At 41.2% G+C, this 21217-nt stretch overlaps 1 protein-coding gene across 2 annotated transcripts in view; it reads left to right on the top strand.

Annotated features, from left to right (window-relative positions):
- The window catches only part of CPQ (carboxypeptidase Q), a 168757-nt gene that overhangs the window by 49157 nt on the left and 98383 nt on the right, over positions 1-21217 (top strand). For both annotated transcript variants that reach the window (XM_035318298.1, XM_035318299.1), the window contains one exon: positions 10372-10579. In XM_035318298.1, the coding sequence (XP_035174189.1) occupies positions 10372-10579 (208 nt within the window). The remainder of the gene's footprint in view (positions 1-10371; positions 10580-21217) is intronic.

Consider the following 21217-nt stretch of genomic DNA (forward strand, 5'->3'; position numbering starts at 1 on the left):
GCTAAAGGTTATTCCTATTTGACATTTCAACACCAGGAAGAAAATTCCCACTTGTCGCTGAGTTATTGTTCTGCAGCCCTGTACAAGGTGGGCTTCAGCCTTTTCATAGGCTGAGCTTTAAGGCCGTACGTGGTGCGTGGTGTGTGTATGTGTACGTGAATGCAGGTGACTTGCTGCATGCCCTTCCTTGTGGAGGCTGCCTGAACAGAAGTGACACCCAGGACAGATCGGGGAGGAAGAAGCCCACGGCCCCCATTGAGAGCTCCCCTGCTCCTGTAGCTATCGGAGGTGAGCAGGGAGAGCTGCAGCTGTCACTTTTTGGGAAGTCTGGAATCTCGTAATGTTCCTAAGTCCAATTCACCTTCACAGAATCACAGAATTGCAGGGGTTGGAAGGGACCTTGAGAGATCATCGGGTCCAACCCCCCTGCCAAAGCAGGTTCCCTAGAGCAGGCTGCCCAGGTAGGCGTCCAGATGGGCCTTGAATATCTCCAGAGAAGGAGACTCCACAACCTCCCAGCCTGTCCCAGTGCTCCGTCACCCTCACTGTGAAGAAGTTCTTTTGCATGTTGGTGTGGAACTTCCTGGGCTCCATTTTGTGGCCATTGCCCCTTGTCCTGTCCCCACAAACCACTGAAAAGAGGTTGGCCAAATCCCACTGTCTCCCACACTTCAGGTATTTATAAACATTGATGAGATCCCCCCTCAGTCTTCTCAAGGCTGAACAGACCCAGGTCTCTCAGCCTTTCCTCACAGGGGAGATACTCCAGGCTCCATATCATCTTTGTGGTCCTTTGTGGACCTTCTCCACGATTCTTCTGACACAGCTGTTGCTGCTCTCACATCTCTTGACTAGGACCCAAAAGTGTGTGCACATTTAAATTTACTTACAGACTGTCAAAGTCATGATTATTGTTGGACCTACCTACCAAAGCCTCCAGCCTGCTACCTTTTATCCAAAACCATTTTTGTTAGCAACCTGGATGAACTAATGAAATGGAAAGAAAATTGTATTGTTTCAGGCAGCCCCTCTTCCAACAGAGACTCTGATGGGCACTCTTAATTAGGTCATAAAGAGATCCATAAAATACAAAAGCAGAGTGGAGAATAATCTTTTCTCTCACCTTAGGCAGATGATGAAGGAATCATCATATATCCAGGATTAAACAGAGAACAAATGCTCAAATAATAAGCAAAATAGCATGAATAAGTAGAATATATTGAAGAACATGATAAACTTGATATTCAAAACCAAACAGCAAGAGAGGAAGTGTTGCTGTTTGACAGCTGCTTCTCTTTTCTTTTTGAGGAAGGAAAATGACTTCTTAAGACTTAACCATTTTCTTGGGAAACCCCTGCATTTATTTTCTGGTAGCAGCCTCTGTGTGCTGGGTATTCTCCTGGACACTCCCAAGGAGACCGGCAGCCTGGGAAGATCCCAGAACTGATTCAGTCCTTCTCCCTACTATGCTTTGCACTGGAAAAATTTCTTTCAGCCTGACGCTCTTCATCTACCAGGCATAGCACTAATTGCAGGAGGAGAAGCTGTTCAGGGGTAATACGGACCTACCGGGGGATTTTGTATTTCATCTGATTTAGATGATGAAGCTTTCAGGAGAATCTGCTGCAGTCAAAAAATACAGCTGGGGAAAGAGTGCTCATGCTTGGCATGACATTTTGCCATGCTGCTCAGTGTTCGGACTAATTTTGAGGAGTTATTATAATGTTGTAGCAAGCTTAAAAAATATGTTCTGTTGCTGAAAGGGACTTTTCTTCTTACAGTGGATTTCAAGCTTGAGACTGACAAATTCAGATTATAACTACGCAGTGACAGGCAGACTTGCCTGAGTTTTGAAAATAAAAACACACTGTTTTATTTGTCAAATCAGTGCACACTAGTGGCTAAAGTAACCTCAAACATTTACATTTCGTTTTATGTTTCATGAATGCCACTGTATAATGTATGAACTGCATAGGCAAATACAAAGATCAGGTGATGCTAGAGTAGTTGCTTTCATGTGGAACTACTCAAACCTCTCACTTAGGAGAAAGTAAGTGGTGTCCCCTCTGTACTATTTTCACTAAAATATTTTTTGTTCTCTCGCCCTCATTTTTGTTTTCCACTTGAACACAGAATGTATTGGATTTTATTTCTTGTTAAATGGAACATCAAAAAGGAGTTCACTATTCTACAGAAATGAAATCTGTGGGAGTAAGAAAAGCATTTGTGTAGTGAAGATGTTTCAGAGTTTCAGTTTTCTTCAGAAAATAAAGGGGCTCAATGAGTGTCTTGTGGTGGCTTTTGGTTTGCTTACTGCTTGAGACTGCATCCAGTCAGGTCCTTTGCTCTTTCTTTTCATATCCCTTCAAGCAGTCAGATTTTAAAGCCTGTATTTTTGTTGGTGTTGTTGTTCTTTTTTTTTTTTGTTTTTCCCTGCTATTGAATTTCATGGAAACTTTGCCACTGATTTTCAGTGAAAACCCCATAAACAACAAAAAGATCACTAGATTTCTCTATTTTCTCTCTTGTATTTCACTCCTGGGATTTACTTCTGTACTATCTATGGAGATAATACTAAAGTTCTTCTACTGTCTAGTTTTTACAGTTAAAAGCTCTCCCCTTTCATCCCTCTAAGTGTTTGCCTTTGGTGCTAAGATACAGTTCTTTCTTCTGCAGTCTTCAGGGGCTTTTCCCCCCTCTGTCATTCGCGTTCCTGTCTTGTGTTTTTTTCCTAGACTGCCCTTGTATTCCTAGTGACCCTTAAAGCCTTATTCTTCAAACTGTAAAATCATATCTCCATGTGACTTTGTGTTGCAGCACCAGCCTATTGCAGAGAAACGCCATTCCTAAGTACATCTCTGTGTAAGATATTTCATTTGTCCTATGGAGGACATTGCTTGAAGAGTATACTGCTCTAAGGGATGTGAGGTGTAGAGGAGAAAGGGAGGAAGAAAAGCTCATCTTTGATTTTGAAAGTCTCCCCTGACTCTCCTCTATTTTCTTCTGCAATTATCTGATTAAAAGGAGGAAGTTTCATTGTGGGTAAGACCAGTATCCTCCTTCCCTACCCTTTCCCTTCAGTTCACTGAAGGCTGTTGGCTGTGTGCCACCCTTTACCATGACCACCGTTCAGAAGGGTGAGGAGCCTCCCCTTACCTTCCCTAACGCGCTGCAGTCCGTGCCAGGGGAAGTGCAAGTTGCCAGTGTCGCTTCGTAGTGCCTGAGTGTGGGAAGCCTTGACCTTCCCTCTTCCTCACTGCAACGAAGCAGAGACCTGGCAACACCGATACGGTACTTGGCCCTTCCCTGAAAGCTGGGATGCTGCTTCACACCTGTTTGTGCACGGTAATTTTATTGTGAGCATTCATTACCGGTAATAATGAACGACATTAAGTGGAGAAGGTATGAAGGCCAGAGAAGTATTCTAGACAGCTGGGCGGCCATAGTTTGCTTATGTATTGCTAGCCCCGTGGAGCCTCTTTGATTCTCTGCTTCCCAAATAAAGAAACACATTTTTTGTGTGTGTTTGGATTTATTTACATCCTTCCCGTAGGTATAAAAGACATCTGTTGGCAGTGAGGTTTTTTAGTCTGTCCTGTGTGCTTACTAGGCTCCGGTGCTTGTGGGGTCACTGAAGATATAAATAGGGATTCCGCTCAAGGCTGAGGAGCCAGGAGTTCAAGAAGAAAAAATAAAAAGAAACCCCATGAAGCCAGAAGTCTTGCAGCTGCTGGCGATGAGGATTGTCATTGGCGTCCCCTCCATGAGCCCTGCTCTAGCATACCTATGGTAGCGTGCGGCAGGCAGCTGTGGTCCCACGAGGCAGGGCTGTAAACACGGGAGGAAGGAGGTCGGTCGGTCGTGTTGAGCACGAGAAGGCCAAACAGGTGTGTGACTTCTGTTCCCTCAAGGTATCGTCAGCTGCTGGAGAGTCAGCCTAATGCCTTTAAGATGCAGAAAGTGTCTTTTTCGGTTGAAGAGCAGCTGATAAAAGCCTCCACTTTATACTGAAGTTTGGAAAGGGTCGTGCAGGCTGTTCCTCTTTCAGTCTTACAGTCCTGGGATGGAATTCATTGGATTTGCTTCATTTGATCATTTTACCATTAACAGTTGCTCTCTGCTTCTTGTTTGACAAACCATATCTAATCCGTGCTATTTTTTAAAAACTTTAGTGGTTTTTGGAGCATTCCCATGGCGTATGTGTACTGAATATTATAATGCAATACAAACATATACGTGTTAGTTGCACTCTGCAGCCTAGCGCATATATAATTATGTCAAAGCTATTATGCTTATTTGGTAAAGCTTAATTTTAATGAATGCCTAGTACTGATTAGATGCAGTTTTCCAAATGTTGATTTAAATGGAGTCCATATGGTAACGGAGCGACGCTGTCGTCTTTTTCAAAGGGAGTTTTTCTTGGTAAGGCCAATGGTCTCTGCAGTCTCTTGTACACTCTGTTACACTTCTGCTACACCAATTAAAGGTGGGTGCAAGTAATCTGGAAGAGTTTATATAACTAGACTCCAAATATTTCATCCCTGGTAGCAGACAGCTATATTACCTTCCATAGTTGTACAAGATTATACTATTTATTGCTTCTTAGTTTCTCTGAATTTTCTTTGTGTATTCGTATTTTGTTTTCAATTTAACAGTCCTGCTATTATTTCAGCTTGCAGTAAACCAACAAATGAAATCCTACAAAGCCAATACAAAAAGCAAACAAAGCAAGAGAAGATTTGGGACAAATGATGACAGAAACACAAAATTAAACTCAGTTATTTCTTTCATATTTTGCCAAGTGGCTGTAAATGGGGAATAGTCTTCATTTTATTTTTAAAAACCTAATTCGTCTCAGAAGATTAATAACACTTTTGACATTTTGACTAATTCTGTTACCGTTTAGGACATTTTGGCCTCTCTATCCAGATAATGGTGAGGCTCTTGGAAGAATGTACACAGTCTGAGTGTGCACAAGGACATGCTTTGTTTTGTAAGGCCTCTGCTGCTGTGTAGTTCATGGTGCTGGAAAATGCTTGAGTGTAGTTCAGCTTTTGCCATGCTGCTGTTGATAAAGAGAAAGATACTGCAGTGAGGCAGTCACGATTAGCTGCTCTCCATAGCTGAGCGTGAGATGGAAGTGTACGGTTTCCCATCTGTTTTGCTACAGGATGTTCCATCGTTCCTTTAAAATGCAAAGCTTTGTTTGTGAGGGGGAGCCAACGGAGGAGGAGGACGCAGTCGTATTACGATCAGTTAAGGCTGCTATCTTGTTATGGGTAAGCTAGGGATTAATGCAGTTGTAGGACGATTTAAGGAAGCATTTTCTGATTTTGGTCAATAATGAAATAGCTGACCTAATATAAATGTAGAGTTTACAGGTGTTCACGGGACCTGAAGAAAATCCATGGTCCTGTATGTGATTGGAATTTCACAACTCAGTCAAACTTATGCTCACTGTTAGTATAAGGGCATAAACGAAGCTAGTCAGACAACCTAGATTTTGTATTTCCCAGACCTAAATTTCTGTACAGGGTTAGTGTGACGATTTGTGCACTGGGAGGCATGTGTGTGTATGCACTTGATGGCTGGAATAGATCTTTGTAAGCTTTTGTATTAGAAGTTTTTTGTTTATTTGTTTTAGAATCATGTGAGAGTTCTTGTAATGCCATGCCTGCTTTTCCCTTTAGGAAAAAAGTTGTCTTCACCTGAGGCTTCAGCTCGAGATGTGTTTTCTATCAGAGAATCCAGTTTAGCTTGAAGCACTGGTTCTTCAGTTTATTTGTCCGTAGGCATTTTAGCTTATCTCGGTGATAAGGGTTGGTAGGCAAGGAACAAAATAATGAACAATGCAAGGTCAGCTACCACAGCAAAAAAAATAGTTAGAACTGACCTGACACCAGCAGCACATCCTTTCATCAACAGCTTTTAGTGTCTCCACATTTGATTATTTTACTTGGATGAGACACTAATTAGCTAGCAGCCTCTTGACTGTTCTTATCCTTCCTTTGCACTTTCCTGTAGGATGCGAACCACATCTGTTTTGTACTGCTTACTTGACATGCACCTCGAGCAGAGAGAATGTTTTATTTGTGGGAGCCTCTCCTCTGCTGTTGTTACTCGTACTGTGATACTTCTCTGAAATACTTTCCAAGATGTGAAATCCAAGTGTTTATCAGAAGCAAAACCCAACAGCTTTATTTATCTGAATCTTGACAGCTGTTGAATAGGAATGTCAAGACCGAATGATGATGACTTTTTATTACCATGAACAGGTTTATAAGGAATGAATCTAGCTCAGTGTGTTCAATTTCTTTAAACAGTTTAAACACGGAGATGAGGTAATCCAGTAGACCTAAAATCTGAAGAACAGGCGCTTTTGTTAAAAAATAAAATAAAAAAGGATGTAAAAGCCCAGCCCCCTCTCCACTAGTGAACACTGAACTGTGGTATTAGAGTATGGGTATGTTAAATATTATGAGATGTAATTACCCTTAATGTTTTCCAAAATGATGACAACATCAGGACAGTGTACTTTTGAAGCACCAGAGGCTGGCATCTCCCCCAGGTGTGTAGGAGACATTGAAGGTGCGCGGTGCCTGCACACAGGTACAAACGTTGCAAAGACCAATGATGGTCCTGAGTCAGGTTTGCTTTGTGACCCCCCTTTCAAGCTGGTTCTCTATGGGGCTTTTCTTTCTTTTCTTTTTCAAGGGGACATGGAATGGAAAGTGCAAGTCTGATTTTTTTTTTGTAAAATCCTTTTTCTTTAGAAAGAATATCCACCGTCATATTTGTTTAGACACAGTTTTAAGAAACCTTCCTTGTCTACCACTATCCGAATTCTCTCTCCCAAACTCTTTGCTCTGTTCTGAGCCAGATGCAGGACTGCTTCTGTCCATCTTCATCTTTCTACACACAGGGTCTCATTTCTTTTCTAGTTTGTTTGGCTAGTTCTTGCTCAAGTCTTGCCATTTGGTCAGCAGCTGTTAAGTTTTTGGTTATCTCTGCATAAAAGGGCTGTAATTTACTCTGCTTAGTATACACTTTGACACTTTATTAAGCAATTTAATATGAGATATACTGGACACATGGTGTGTTTTGCATGCATGTAGGCTTTAATCAGGTATATCCCAAGATGCTCAGTCTCTGCCATGGATGTTTCTTAGGATCAGAGTACATGAATTGGTCTTCTGGCAGGAATATATGGTCCTGTGATACTGTAGTGGTAATGCTGACTCTATTCTCCATTTAGTAACAGTCACTTGGATGATCATTCATTGCCTTCAGATCCTGGTACCATCTGAACAGTTGCTGGCTCTACCTGCCTGTGGCAAAATCTCATAACTTGGGTACTTGGGTTTACCGTAGTCATCTTGGCATAGTGGTTCCAGCATAAAAACGACAAGGCTACCAGCTGTCTTCAAGGTTTAATTTTTGTGCTAGCTAAAATAAACTCTCTACCCGCAGATGTCCATTCATTTGAGTTATGTTAGCATGCACGCATCTCCAGAAGTTGTCAGAAGCTTTATTCACAGTTGCTGTGGAGCACTGGGACCGAGCACCTGAAAGAAATGTAATTGCTCCTTACATTGGAGCAACCGTTTTAGGGGGCTCTTTTGTTGAGCATCTGGGAAATAACGGGAGGAACGAAATCAATAAGTGGTAATAAAACCTGAATTACTGCAGTTCAGCAGTTCCACAACATGTTAGTACTGAGCCATTATCTTGCCAGAAGACACAGGTGAATGGGTTCATTTCAAATGAGTGGAAACTGCTTGTTTCTGCACAGTTGTTGAAATGTAGGGGTTTTCTGAACATTAATACATAAAATTGTCAAATCATGGGGTGTGTTTTTTTCCCAGCGTGTTGTTTGTTTTATGTTTGTTTTTGGAAAGTCTACTGGTTTACATTCTGTGTATATCCCCAAGCACTCAAAGAAATACAAAACGTATGCAGCAAAATGCTGTAGCTTAAAAACTGAGGCTGCGGACTGTTACAGGGGCAAAGGGAAAGAAAAAAGTATGTAAGATCTGAACTTGTAAGTACGTGTGAGTGCATCCAGCTCAGGAAGGATTACATGGCACAAGAGATTCTGCCTACCTTGATGTTTGTCTGGAGGCTGTGGAAGCTTGATTATTTTTTGATTATTGAGCTTCTGGTCACCCCATCTGCACAGCTGATGAGGCAGAGAGGCTCCAGCCTTCCTAAGAGGTTCAGCCATAAACAGCAAGGAGCAATAACTTCTTAAACTGTTTCCACCTAATAAAGAGATCTGTCCACACTCTGAAGCAGCTCCCATGGAAGCTCGGTACATGATTTTTAGTATTTTCTGTTCAAATAAATGTTTTTGTATATCTGCTTTGCTGGTTGTGTTACTGATTACAGTATGTCTTAATATTGTTGAGAGGAGAAGGATTTATTCTTCTAAACAACTAGAACTGAGTAATCTCTCCCAGTTTTTATCTAACCAGTTAATCTTAGGAAGTGGATCTCTCCACACATCTCCTCCAGGAATACGTTACATATTTTTTCCAGATTAGAAGATTTAAAAAATCATAGATTTTTTTTTCTTTTGTTTGTTTAAATATGAAGAAATACGTCTACTTCTGTAAAATAAATAAATAAATAAATAAATGTCTAATTCTGTTAAATTATGTGTCTGCTTCTGTAAGGAGGTTCATAGGTGAAGATTGTCACATATTGGGCAAGCAGCTCTGGGTGTCCCTGCTTGAGCAGGTGGTGGGACCAGATGGCCTCCAGAGGTCCCTGCCAGCCTCAGTCATTCTGTGATTAATATATGGATAACATATAATTAATATCTGGATAACATATAATTAATACATGGGAAGAGCTAATGTGAATAATGTCTGTAATTTGGCTTGAAAGCTTCAACTAGCCCTCCTCTGTAGGTAAAGATAGGGTTTAGCTATAGAGATTTCCTTTGGAAACTTCATTCACAGACATATCATTGATGAAGTTGCTATTTAGTAAATGTATTTTAGAGATAAATGATATATTCATAAGAGTACTGAGGCCTTTACGTGACTGTGTATTTTATGTATATTGGAAATGCCTTTCCTGAGTAGCGTCTGAAAAATGAGAATTACAAACTAGACCTGAAATAAAGGGAGAGAAATCTGGTCACAGGTGCGATGCTTCAGCTTCAAATTTCAGTGCAGAGGATGGCCAATACTGAATAGCTGCTCGTGCAGAGCTTCGCCTTAATATTTCAACGTGCACTTCTAAGCTTACTTCAGGATTTAGGACACGTCATTGTACCCCAGTCCATCTCAGGTCATTCCTGTGCTACCAGAATGGTTCTCAGGTGTTCCTGGACTCTGTCCTCATCACAGTCTCTGAAGCAAGGAGTGGTGGTGGTCTCAGTTTATGACAGGGAAGTGAAGGAAATGAATGGTTTAATATCGGGAATTTGGGCATACATCTACATCCTGATTTCTTTCTTTCTTTCTTTTTTTTTTTTTCCTTGCATACAGTTCTTCTGCAGATTTAAAGATATCAACCCAGGCACCAGAAAGTAAGAAATAAGTAAATAATGGCTAAGTGTGAAAAACAAAACAAACAAACTTGGAGGAACTTGCTAAGGAACTTGTCAGTTAACTTTTTTCTTTTCCTTTTTTTTTTCCCTTTATTTTTTATATTTTGATTTCAAATTTAATCTCCACAAGGCACAGCTATTCCTATACTGAAGAGACTGAGGCCTTTTTGTCTAGTGGTGCACGTTTTACTTCATTTATACATAAGTTGTTTAAAGTTTACTGATTTTTCTTTTTGATTTCATTTATTTCATCAACAGTGGTTGGAGTCTCAAGCGTGTAGAGAATGAGGAAACGTGCATTTTGTTTATGGTCTCACTGTCTTATTTTTTCTGAAGTCTGTCATATCGGTGCTCTTCAAAATAGGGGTGTTTCACATAGCCAGTCTGATACTGAAATAAATGAAGTAGTGAACTTTAAATTCATTACTTGCCATAGGAAAAAAAAATGCACTTCTTACACTTACTTCTGCTCACTTACTGACTTTCTGTTGTTTTTTCTTCCTGATGAAGCAGCAAAGGAAGTGTGCTATCAGAGGACTGACTATTGTAGTGTCAAAGCATAATACTGATCTAAATAGTGCTGACACAGAGTAATTTTCCAGGCATACAGAATGGTGACAGTCAGATATACTGATTAGTATAAAAACAATTCACGTGTTTTATAAAAGATTTATTTTCATGTAATAACTGTATTCCTTTTGATGATATGCCAGGGGTGGCAGTGAAAGTATGTTTTTTAGTATTTCTGTAGTGATGATAATAACTTACAAGTTAAGTTGTTAACACTGTATTTTTCCTTTTCTTTTCTGTAGCCCACATACTGGGTGGCAGAATTACCTGTCTGGTGTACCCCGGATTCCCACTGCTTGCATCTCTGTGGAAGATGCTGAAATGATGTCACGGATGTCTTTGCGGGGCACTAAGGTTGTTGTGTACCTGAAGATGGGGGCCAGGACCTATCCAGATTCTCCTTCTTTCAACACTGTGGCAGAAATAGTTGGAAGCAAGTACCCAGAGCAGGTGAGTGAGAATATATGAGAAGAAAATTCTTTCGCTCTTAAAAAATATGCAACAAACCCAGAGAACACAACTTCTTAAGAAATGAGCACCGTTTAGTCACCTATTCTTCTTCATTTCAGATATCTCAACATTTCATTCTTTTCCAGGTAGCAGATTTGAAACAACCAGGCTCAGTCCTGATGTACTAGGATGTGCTGACGTACTATTTTACAAGACTTGTGAGAATGATTGTATTCTAAGAACAGGAAATTCAACTAAATTGTACACAATTTAACCTCCTACGTTGTTTCCGTAGCTTAAAGCTCGCATTAACTAGTGCCATCTGCACAGATGCCACAGAGCATGTATGGAAGCAGAAGAGAAATCCTAGCACTGCAACGATACATTTATTATTCTAAATAACTAAAAGAAAGTTATGGTTGCCATAAGGATTTTTGCTCTGAGTTTGCGTGTTGTTCTGTTTATAATCTGCAAGCAGATTCTTTATCAGCCAAATAAGCCAGATTCTGCTGTCTGGAAATAAAATTGTTTGCCCGAGTTTTTCTTCAACTGTAAAAGTGAATACAGAATGTCAGTTTAACTTTTTAAAAAAAAAAATATTTTGTTTTCTTATGCAGACCATTGCTGCATTTAGCTGGAATTGCATGTGTGTCAGGTTGGAGCAATAAACTGTCAACACTAAAAAGTAGCTACACGTTCTGTTTGAACATCGGTTGATCCTAAATTGCTCGTTCCAATTTTAAGACTTTCTTCTTGCTTTCTCTTTTCTTCCAATTTCTTGGCCCCAAATCATACAAACTAAATTTGTTGTGCTGGAGGATTTGTTCTAGTATGTGGTCTTCTATGTCAGCACAGAAGACAGAATGAATTTTCTGGCAGTGTGGTATATCATGAAAATGCTGATGCAACCTCACTCACAACAGCACCAGGGATTGCTGCTAAAGTACATCTACTGAGCCATGATTCTTTTTTGTAAACATTGTAGTTTTCTAACTTCAATGGAAAATGAGAATGACTGTCTCCGTCCTTTAAACCAGCCGTAGCTCTTACAAGGGTTTACCTGTTCTGAAATAGAAATTCTGTGGCTTTGGCTTGTGAGGTCTCAAAATCCTCAGTGGTAGCACAAATGCACAATTTCAGCAGCTTGATCGCTGGGCAAGGAAAAAAGTAATGATCGTTTGTGGTTGATTGGTTTAGCCTTATGAAACACGTGGACTGAGTTAAAGACAGTGCCCAAACTTTTAAAATAGGGAACAGCTAATTTAATTATATGTCATCTGAAGTTTTAGTAATGCCTCTGATCAGCTAACATGCTATCTTCCCTAAATTATGTTTGGTGGATTTCAAAATTACGGCATTTTGACTCAGATTATAAAGTGTCCAAAAGTAACCTTCAAGTATGCTACAACATGCTTGCATGGACTTTATTCTCCCTTTGCTATCTGACTCTGTTTCTTTAAGTAATGAAATGGATGGTGATCGCTTCACTTCTCATTCTGAGAAGCTCAGGTTTTTGAAACACTGGGTAAAGACTTATTTACAAGCCCCCTGCTGATGTTAATGGGAGTGGTAGTGTACACACTTTGAAAAAGTAACCAAGAAACAGAAAAATAAAACAAGTGAATGTTTAGTTTTTTTATAGTACTCAGTTCCTCTTGGAACCTTAATGGATGCTTCAGCACACTAATTCCACTTTGTTACTCCATTAAAAATTGGAACCATCTAACTTTTCAGGCAATAAAATGCACTGCAGACCCAAACTCTTACAATGTCTTTTATACCAAAGTGTTTGGAAGTGCATTTCAAGTCCAGTGGAAGAGAAAGGTTCTGTTTCCATGGGCCAAAATTTCAATTTAAGGTTTGAACTGAAACAAAAGCAAATCTGGATCTCTGAACTCGAGGTGAGAAATGAGCAGTGGGTGAAATAGCTATTACAAAAGTCTGAAGTCAGAGAGTTGAAAATTAGGCTGCAAGTCTGTGAAACATGATCACAGATATCACAGCTAATTATAAGTTTAAAAAAACTGGAACGTAATTGAAAACGAGGGTCACCGTGGAATGCTGATGAAGTCTGGTGAGAAGTGACACAGTTCTAGATGTGACTGCACGTTAGGAATGTTTGTACTTGTCTATGTAGTGACTAGAAGTTAATATACTGCCTGGGTTATAAATAATTCATTAATTCTTCCTGTGAGATCTTAGCTTGTTTATTAAATGTAATCATCGAGAACTGAAACCAGAATTGTCTGCAAATTCGATCTGTTGCAAGCGGAGTTGATTGTTGTTATTATTTGACCACTCTTGCAGCATGACCAGTTTGGTGTCTCCTTTTTAAGTCATTTTTTCCAAGTGTTTTTTGTGTTTTTTAACATCTTGCATTTGACAATGGAGGGGGGAGGGAGTGGTGTAAAACTAGGAAAATGTTAGTGAAAACAGAAAATAAAGTTGAAATACTTTTGACATGTTTTCCTACAAATTTACTGTATTTTAGGCTTAGTGTTCTTAAACTTTTGTAATAAGTGCCTTTTTTTTTTTTTTGCTGCTGCAAGAAATGTTTGTTATCATGACAACTGGTGGAATTGTTGAACTTGCAGACCTCTGTTTAGGCTCCTGTGCTTAACTTTAATACATCTATGTTTCTGAATAACTTAATAAAAGAAATATAATTACTGCTTTGTGGAAGCATCAAGCTCTCAGGACTGTGTGACTGTGTGCATCTTCAAAAACAATTGATGTGACTTGAGTGCAGGTGTCCTGTTGCTTTCTGAGGAAACTCTGCTCCCAATAACAGTCGGCTGAACAGTTAACCCAGAGGTGCTTCAGGTTTCTGCTCTGATATATCCTTTCTGTTTGGCCAGCCAGTAGCAGTAAACAAATGCTTCAGTATCAATTGCTCCATTCCAACATGGCCAGCCAGTAGCAGTAAACAAGTGCTTCAGCATCAGTTGCTCCAACTGAGATAAATGTACTTTGAAACCTACCATAAGCTGCAACTTTGCACTACCAAGCTTTTAAGTGGTGTATAAAAATCTGAAGAGTAAAAGTGCACTTTATCACGCTGCCAGTAAAGTCCCCCATCTCATCAGTGTCTCTTCTATTTCTCCTTATATTATCCTTTCTAAGTCAGGAAAGTGCTGCTTTCCCCAGACAGCACCCATAAGTCACAGTGGGCATGACTTCATGTTCTGAGCAGAGACATCCAGCGTCCTCACTGTCACTCCTGAGGTGCTTGTTCAGTGCCCGCTGAAGCCTGAATCCCTTTAAATGCCCAAAGGAGGTGAGGCTGTGCCCATGAGATAATGAATTCAAGATCAAGCTTTTCTACATACAAGTAGTTCGAAAGAGTGAGAACAAACATGCTATGACTTGATGCCCTGGCAACCTTCCTGAGCTTGGAATCACATTCTCACGGTGTTTAGGACAGCAGCAAGAGTGGAAAACCTGTGGGTTGTGGGACTTAACATATTTCAGCCTGTATGACTCCTGAGAGTTGAGCCAAAGAGTTTGTGAAAAGAAAAAATATGGTAGCAGAGCCTCCTCAGTTCCAGGCTATTGCAGAGGAGATACATGTGCAGTCAGTTCCTGAGTTTTGTTTTGGGAAAGGAGTTTTTGAAGCACATTGTTGAACCTGGGACAATGCTGGTAGCATCCTTTTGTACTGCATTGTGTACTGGTGAGATGTTTCGTATAAACTGTGTAAGCTGACACTGGAGACTGGCTGACTGAGAAATTCACAAGTTAACTAGTGTGGTTTTCATTTGAAATTCAGGCAGAGCTGGCAGTAAAACATGTTTGTCTTTTCAGTTTAGTACAGATGTAACACGATTGGTCTTAAAGTGCAGAAGCAACCGTTCCCATCTCTGGGGAAATGATATAAATAGTGGCTGTTTCTTGTTAGTCTGGCTTCAATGTACCTAACGTGCCAAACACAGAACCACAAAATATTTGATTAACTGCAAAGGTATCAAAGTGGATAAAGATATAACTCATCTATAATCCTGACGTTCAGTATCTTTCTGTACTGCATATTTCTTGGTGTGCAGCGCTGTTTTACTTATCTTGCAGTTACTAAGTGATGGGAAAACTGTTTCCTAAGCGCCCTACAAAGTACATACCTTTAATGGGTGTTCATTATTCTGTGATCTAGCATAAATACCGTAGAGCACAAAAAGGGGGGCTTATGAGTGGCTTTTTAGAATCCTGAATAGCTGTTCCAGGAATTCTGCACTGCTTTTTTGCCTCCTGTTTTTATGGAGTGCCATATCTACAAAAAGTACCATTTGAAAAGTGACTCTATTTTGAATGCCACGGGGATAAAAGAATGTGCTCTGAGCCAAGTTTGGACAACACTTTGAAAGTAGAAGTCCTAAGAGTGACCTGAGAAAGAGAGATGCTAAGGTAAAAGATTGTGATTTTTTTTAACCAATTTGCAATTGGTGGAACCGAATCTGTTCTACAAAGGAAATAGCAGCTTATTTACTTTTTCATTCTTCTTCCTTTCCCTACTTCAAAAATCAGCCCTCTCTTGGAATTTATGATACTGGGCAAAACTCCAGGGAACAAGAGAACATGAAAAATGTCCAGGCTTCTGAGTCTGTTAGGCATTCATGCACATAAGGAAAGAAATAATTTGTAGACCTCTTCCCCGCCCCCCTTGCCCCAAAAAGAAAAAATGAAAAAAAAAAAAAAAAAACCACCAGGAAAAAAAGGCTTCTCTGAAGATGTGTAATACTCAGTATAATGTTGTTTTATGGCCTGGCATCAGTTCTACACATGTTAACAAAATGTCTATCCATTAGCCCTTTGATGTGGCTTCCAGATATCCCTATGCTCAGACTAAACCATGCATACAATGGAGTTTGGAGCAGAGATGTTTTCAGAGCCTTGTGCCATCACATTATGGCTCCATTATCACATTTTCTCCATGTGGATTGTTTTGCTGTTCATTCCAAAATGTTGAAGGGTTTCTAAGTGCACTTCTGTGAGGCTGTCTTGTGTGACTGTAAGTTGATGCTTGTCACAGTTACCCTCAGAATTCAAGAGATGATTATGGAGATTGGGTTTTTCAGAGTGCCAGCCCATTACTTCATGATAGCATAATGAGGGGAAAGAAGATGAAAGAGAAACGGTGAAAAAGAAATCAGAGAAAGGGTGAAGAAGGAACATTGGCATTGTTAGGAAATGTTATATTTTCTTTGAAAATTTTGGGTCAATATTTGCTAAAAGAAATAGTGCCCTATGTGCGTTTGTGTGCATGTTTTATTAGTAATAGGACTTTGTGCTGTTATTTGTGGGATAGTTCTTATGGTGTGCCTTGCAGGAGTGGCAATACTGCCATCACTTGTTCTTAAACAGAGGTCTTTTCATAGTTAAAACAGGTAAATTAATGTGAAACTGATATGGAGGAAGACTTTTCTTTGTAACCTCACCATTTTTCAAAAGTTTTCTTTGTTCAGTCTGCCGGAAGGCCTGCAAAATTGTAAGTCTAAAATGCATGCTAAATTTTGTGGTGTATAGAGCTTGCCAAATCTTCTAAAACTTGAATTGCCCATTTAAAACTCAAGAGCTAACTAAAAGCAATTAATTCTTCTGGGGAGAATTTGGCAGTAGTTTTTCTTCTGATTCTGAATGAGCAGTAAGCATTTAAGTAGGCTTTTTTTTTTAGAAACCTCAATATCTGTGTGTGCAACAAATACATCTTACAGGTGATTTGTGTGGACACGACTGATGTTGTTAAGGGGCAGTGGTCAAGAAAGATTAGACTGCTTAGACTGTGTGTGAAATATCAGTGGAACAAATGAATGTGCTTATGTGGATGAAAGATTCAAAGTGGCTTACTTTTTAAAAAAATATTATTATGATAGTTTTGCTGGAAGGCATCGGTTTACATGCACCAGTGTCATGTGACCTTTGTAATGTGCAGATGTTACCAAAATGACTAGACCATATCTATAAACAGGGAGCTGAGAATAGGGAAAAGGGCCTGGTCAGCCATCATTGTTGATCTTTGAAAGGTCTTAGAATCACAGAATCATTAAGGTTGGAAAAGACCTCCAAGATCACCTGGTCCAACCATTCCCCTACCACCAATGTCACCCACTGAACCATGTCCCCAAGCACCACGTCCAACCTTTCCTTGAACATCCCCAGGGACGGTGACTCCACCACCTCCCTGGGCAACCTGTCCCAATGCCTGACTGCTCTTTCTGAGAAGAAATGTCTCCTCATTTCCAACCTGAACCTCCCCTGACACAACCTGAGCCCATTCCCTCTAGTCCTATCACTAGTTATCCACAAGAAGAGGCCGACCCCCAGCTCCCCACACCTTCCTTTCAGGCAGTTGTAGAGAGCAATAAGGCCTCCCCTGAGCCTCCTCTTCTCCAGACTGAACAACCCCAGTTTCCTCAGCCACTCCTCACAGGACTTGTGCTCCAGGCCCCTCACCAGCTTCATAGCCTTCCCCTAGACACATTCCAGGGCCTCGATGTCCTTCTTGTAGTGAGAGGTCCAAAACTGAACACAGTACTCGGGGTGCAGCCTCACCAGAGCTGAGTCCAGGGGAACGATCACCTCCCTGAAGGAACAATATGTTAGCTTTAGTTGCCTTCAATGCCAGTGTCCAGTGGGACCAGGACCTTCTTAAAATGGGCTGAGTCAACCTTCTGGCAGACACCTCATTATGGTCTAGGTTCCTGCAGTGCCAGTGTTACAGTGACCAGGGATGAGGACATCTTGGTGGCCTTCTTCACCAGAGTCAGTTGGAGTCTGGACGAACTGAATGCTGCCCAAAACTCCTTGTCAGGCCTTCACTCTGTGCAGTAATCTGAGCTTGGGTTTTAGCTACTCTGCTTCCTCAACTGCAACCTACAAAGTTGTGACACTAGAAATTAAAATGTAGCATTTAGGTTGCTTGTTCTGTGGGCTAGCAAATTTATCTAAGCACACAGTTTTGTAGTCCTTTTGATGATACCAGTGTAAGCAGATACACTGTAATATTGTTTTCCTCTTACCCATTCTTTTGTCTCTACTCCCACACAGCAGTTTGAAGAATTACTATGGGATTTTATTTCAGTAATAATTTACAAATACGTGCAAGGTTTAGAGAATGATTGTGAAAACTTCTTTTTTTTTTTTCTTTTCCACATTGAAAAAGTTATCTTCTAAAATTATACTGGATCCTTCTTGCATTCTAATACACAAGAGTATCTAAAGGGTAGTCCTGGATTTGGCAGATGTAGTACTGGCCTGAGGCATGAAGTTAAAAAAAACACAATATTGAGGAGGAAGGAGGAAAGAAATTGTATTGTACTTTTCATTATGAATAAGTAGGTGCCAGAAATGCTAGTGCCAGGTGTCAAGGATTAGTGTAAAAACATCTGTTCACTCCAGTAGTAGTCAAATAGCTGTAGTAATATGCTTTTATTTGTTAGGTGCAGACGGTGTGCTAGACCTTGTACAAGAGAAGTTACTACCAAGACAGTTTCATGTCCTAGTGAGTCTGCAGTCCAGGAGATGAACACAGTGCTAAAAAATTTGAATGTTTTCCATGCATGTCTAATGGAAAACTGCATGTCTAAGAACATGTGGGTTGGATGATCTGTTCAGTGTAGATTCAGAGGTTCCAACACATGGTACCAATGTGGAGGAAGATCTGGTTGATGGAGCTAGCATTTTCATTGGAGTAGAGGGGAAACACTAAAAGCAGTGAAATCTAAAATGATCAGGCTGGGGCTGAGGTGAAAGTGGGAAAGAATTTGGTCAGTCACACTGAAATGTTGACCAAAGTGGTTCAACAGTAGAGGTGTTATGGCAAGCAATGTGTGATCGCAGCAGCTGAGAGAAATGATTACTCAGTTATGTAGTAGGGTTCATAGTTTTAATGGTCACAGATACCGGTATTGCTGAGAAACGTTGAACTAGCTGAAGCACTGTGGGTAGACTTCACATACTGTGAATTGTTTTATTAGGATTTCATGCTTCACATTTCCACTTTATGGGAACAAGAAGTAGAGATGGTGAAAATGGTGAGCTGACCACAGTTGCTGTGCTCTTTAAGAGAATTTGATTCAACTCCTTGGTTTGCCTCACTACCATGTACTTCAAAACTCATTCATTCTTATTATCTTAAACCATTGTTATACAGTTCTTTACACAGTTTCATCACCTAAAAAGAGTATTTTCGGCTTCTAAGATGTTAAAGGCTTTCCACTTTGCCACTGTTGCTTTATTGTACATTGTAGGCACAACAATGCAAAATCATTTATTGTGGTTTGTCAAAGCAAAATAAACAGTAACACACATTATACCAGTAAGGTTTATTCAAACTGATTGTGTATGAAACATTAAAGATTTTGTAAGGCTGGCATAAAATCTTAATTATGTCAAAGAACAAGTTTTGTTTATAGAGTTTCTCAGTTACTATCGGTACTTATACCAACAATATATCATGAAGTAATATGCAAGTTATCTAGAATTTCATTGAGAGCAAATATAATTCTAACTCATTTTAACAGGTAGAAGAAAATTTTCAACAAATTTCTGATTTACATGGTTGACAGATAGGAGCAGCTTTATGTTTGCAGGTCCTGGTCCTCGTGAGGGACTTCAACCACATGGATATCTGTTGGAGAGACAACATAATCTAGACATAAGCAATGTCATAATGACATAAACACTGCTGATAACTTTCTTCTCCAAGTAACAGAGGAAACAATGAGAAGAGGTGCTCTGCTGGACTTGATTCTCACCAACAATAAGGGGCTTGCTGGAAGTGTGTAGGTCAAAGGCAGCCTTGGCTGCAGTGACTATGAGATGCTGGAGTTCATGGAATGGGTGCTGCAGTCAGTCTCTGAGGCTTCGTCTCCGCTGCTCCCTCACGGTCCCTCTCTGCCCCTGCTCCCTGTGGGGTCCCTCCCACGGGATGCCGTCCTTCCCGAACTGAGCCTGCGGGGGCTGCCCACAGGCAGCAGCTCTTCAAGCACTGCTCCCACACGGCTCCGTCCCATGGGGTCCATCCCCCAGGAGCAAACTGCTCCAGCACGGGTCCCCCACGGGCGGCAGCTCCCCCCAGACCCCCTGCTCCTGCGTGGGCTCCTCTCCACGGGCTGCAGCTCCGGCCCGGGGCCTGCTCCTGCGGGGGCTCCTCCATGGGCTGCAGCGTGGAGATCTGCTCCATGGGGGACCCATGGGCTGCAGGGGGACAGCCTGCTTCACCAGGGGCCTCTCCACAGGCCACAGGGGAACTGCTGCTGTGTGCCTGGAGCACCTCCTGCCCTCCTCCTGCAATGACCTGGGGGGCTGCAGGGCTGCTTCTCACTCCTCTCTCCCAGCTGCTGTTGCACAGCAGGGTTTTTCCCATTCTAAAATCTGCTCTCCCAGAGGCACAAACAACATTGCTTATTGGCTCAGCTCTGGGCAGCAGCGGGTCCCTTAGGAGCTGGCTGAAACTGGCCCTTATCTAACATGGGGCTCTTCTCACAGAGACCACCCCTGCAGCACCCCACTACCAAAACTTTGCCACATAAACCCAATACACCTGTACAAGAGGGACATGGACATAGCAGAGAGTCCAATGAAGGACCATGAAGATGATGAAGGGCCTGGAGCAGCTCTCCTTTGAGGAGAGGCTGAGAGCTGGGACCTCCTGCAGCCTGGAGGAGAGGAGGCTTGGGGGTCTCATCACTGTCTGTAAATCCCTGAGGGGAGGGTGCAGGGAGGACGGAGCCAGGCTGTGTGCAGTGGTGCCCAGTGCCAGGACAGGAGGCCCTGGGCACAACCTGGCCCCCAGGAGGCTCCCCCTGAGCACCAGGAGCCCTTCTGTGCTGTGCGGGTGACGGAGCCCTGGCACAGGCTGCCCAGAGGCTGTGGGGTCTCCTCCTTGAAGCCGCCTGGACGTGGTGCTGGGCACCCTGCTCTGGGTGTTCCTGCTTGGGCACGGGTGGCACCAGGTGGCTCCAGAGGGACCGGCCGGCCTCAGCCACTCTGGAATTCTGACTCCTTTCAATCATACTAGTCAGAAAAGTTAACTGCTTTCTGTGTTTAGGACTGAGATCCTACAATGACAAAGCGCAAACTGGAAATGGAAGCGTAAACATATGAATTAATTAAAAAACATCAAAATAAGTACCACACTTTTTCAAATACAAAAATCAAAATCAAATATATATATATTTTTGGTATCTTTACTTAGGTTTCTTTTTTCTTTTTTTTTTTTTCAGGAATGTTATTCATGGTTAGATATTCACCTTTAGCATACAAATTCTGGGTGTTTCCAGTACTCAGATTACACTTTTTTACTGAAGTTGCAAAGGAATAAAAGCAAAGGGCCTGTTAAAGTGCCTTAAACAGAAAAAATATTTGTCCTACAGGTTTTTTAGGTTTACGTCTTTAGACATGCTGAAAAGTATGTTTCTCACAGTGTGCATTTGGTTTCCCCATTAGTTTTTATTCTGTCATTTATTCCATAGGCTGATTTACAAATTTGAACAAAAATAAACAAAAATGCTCGTTCTTCTAATAGCTGCACAGTCCCTTGACATCTGATATCTATTGCAGTGTTGGAATTTAGGACCTCTTTGTGAAATGTTAGTCTCAAGACCAGTGTATAATGTCTTGGTATAAACTATTTCACCCCCACCC

Source organism: Oxyura jamaicensis, chromosome 2 (assembly GCF_011077185.1).
Source record: "Oxyura jamaicensis isolate SHBP4307 breed ruddy duck chromosome 2, BPBGC_Ojam_1.0, whole genome shotgun sequence".
Classification (NCBI taxonomy): Eukaryota; Metazoa; Chordata; class Aves; order Anseriformes; family Anatidae; genus Oxyura; species Oxyura jamaicensis.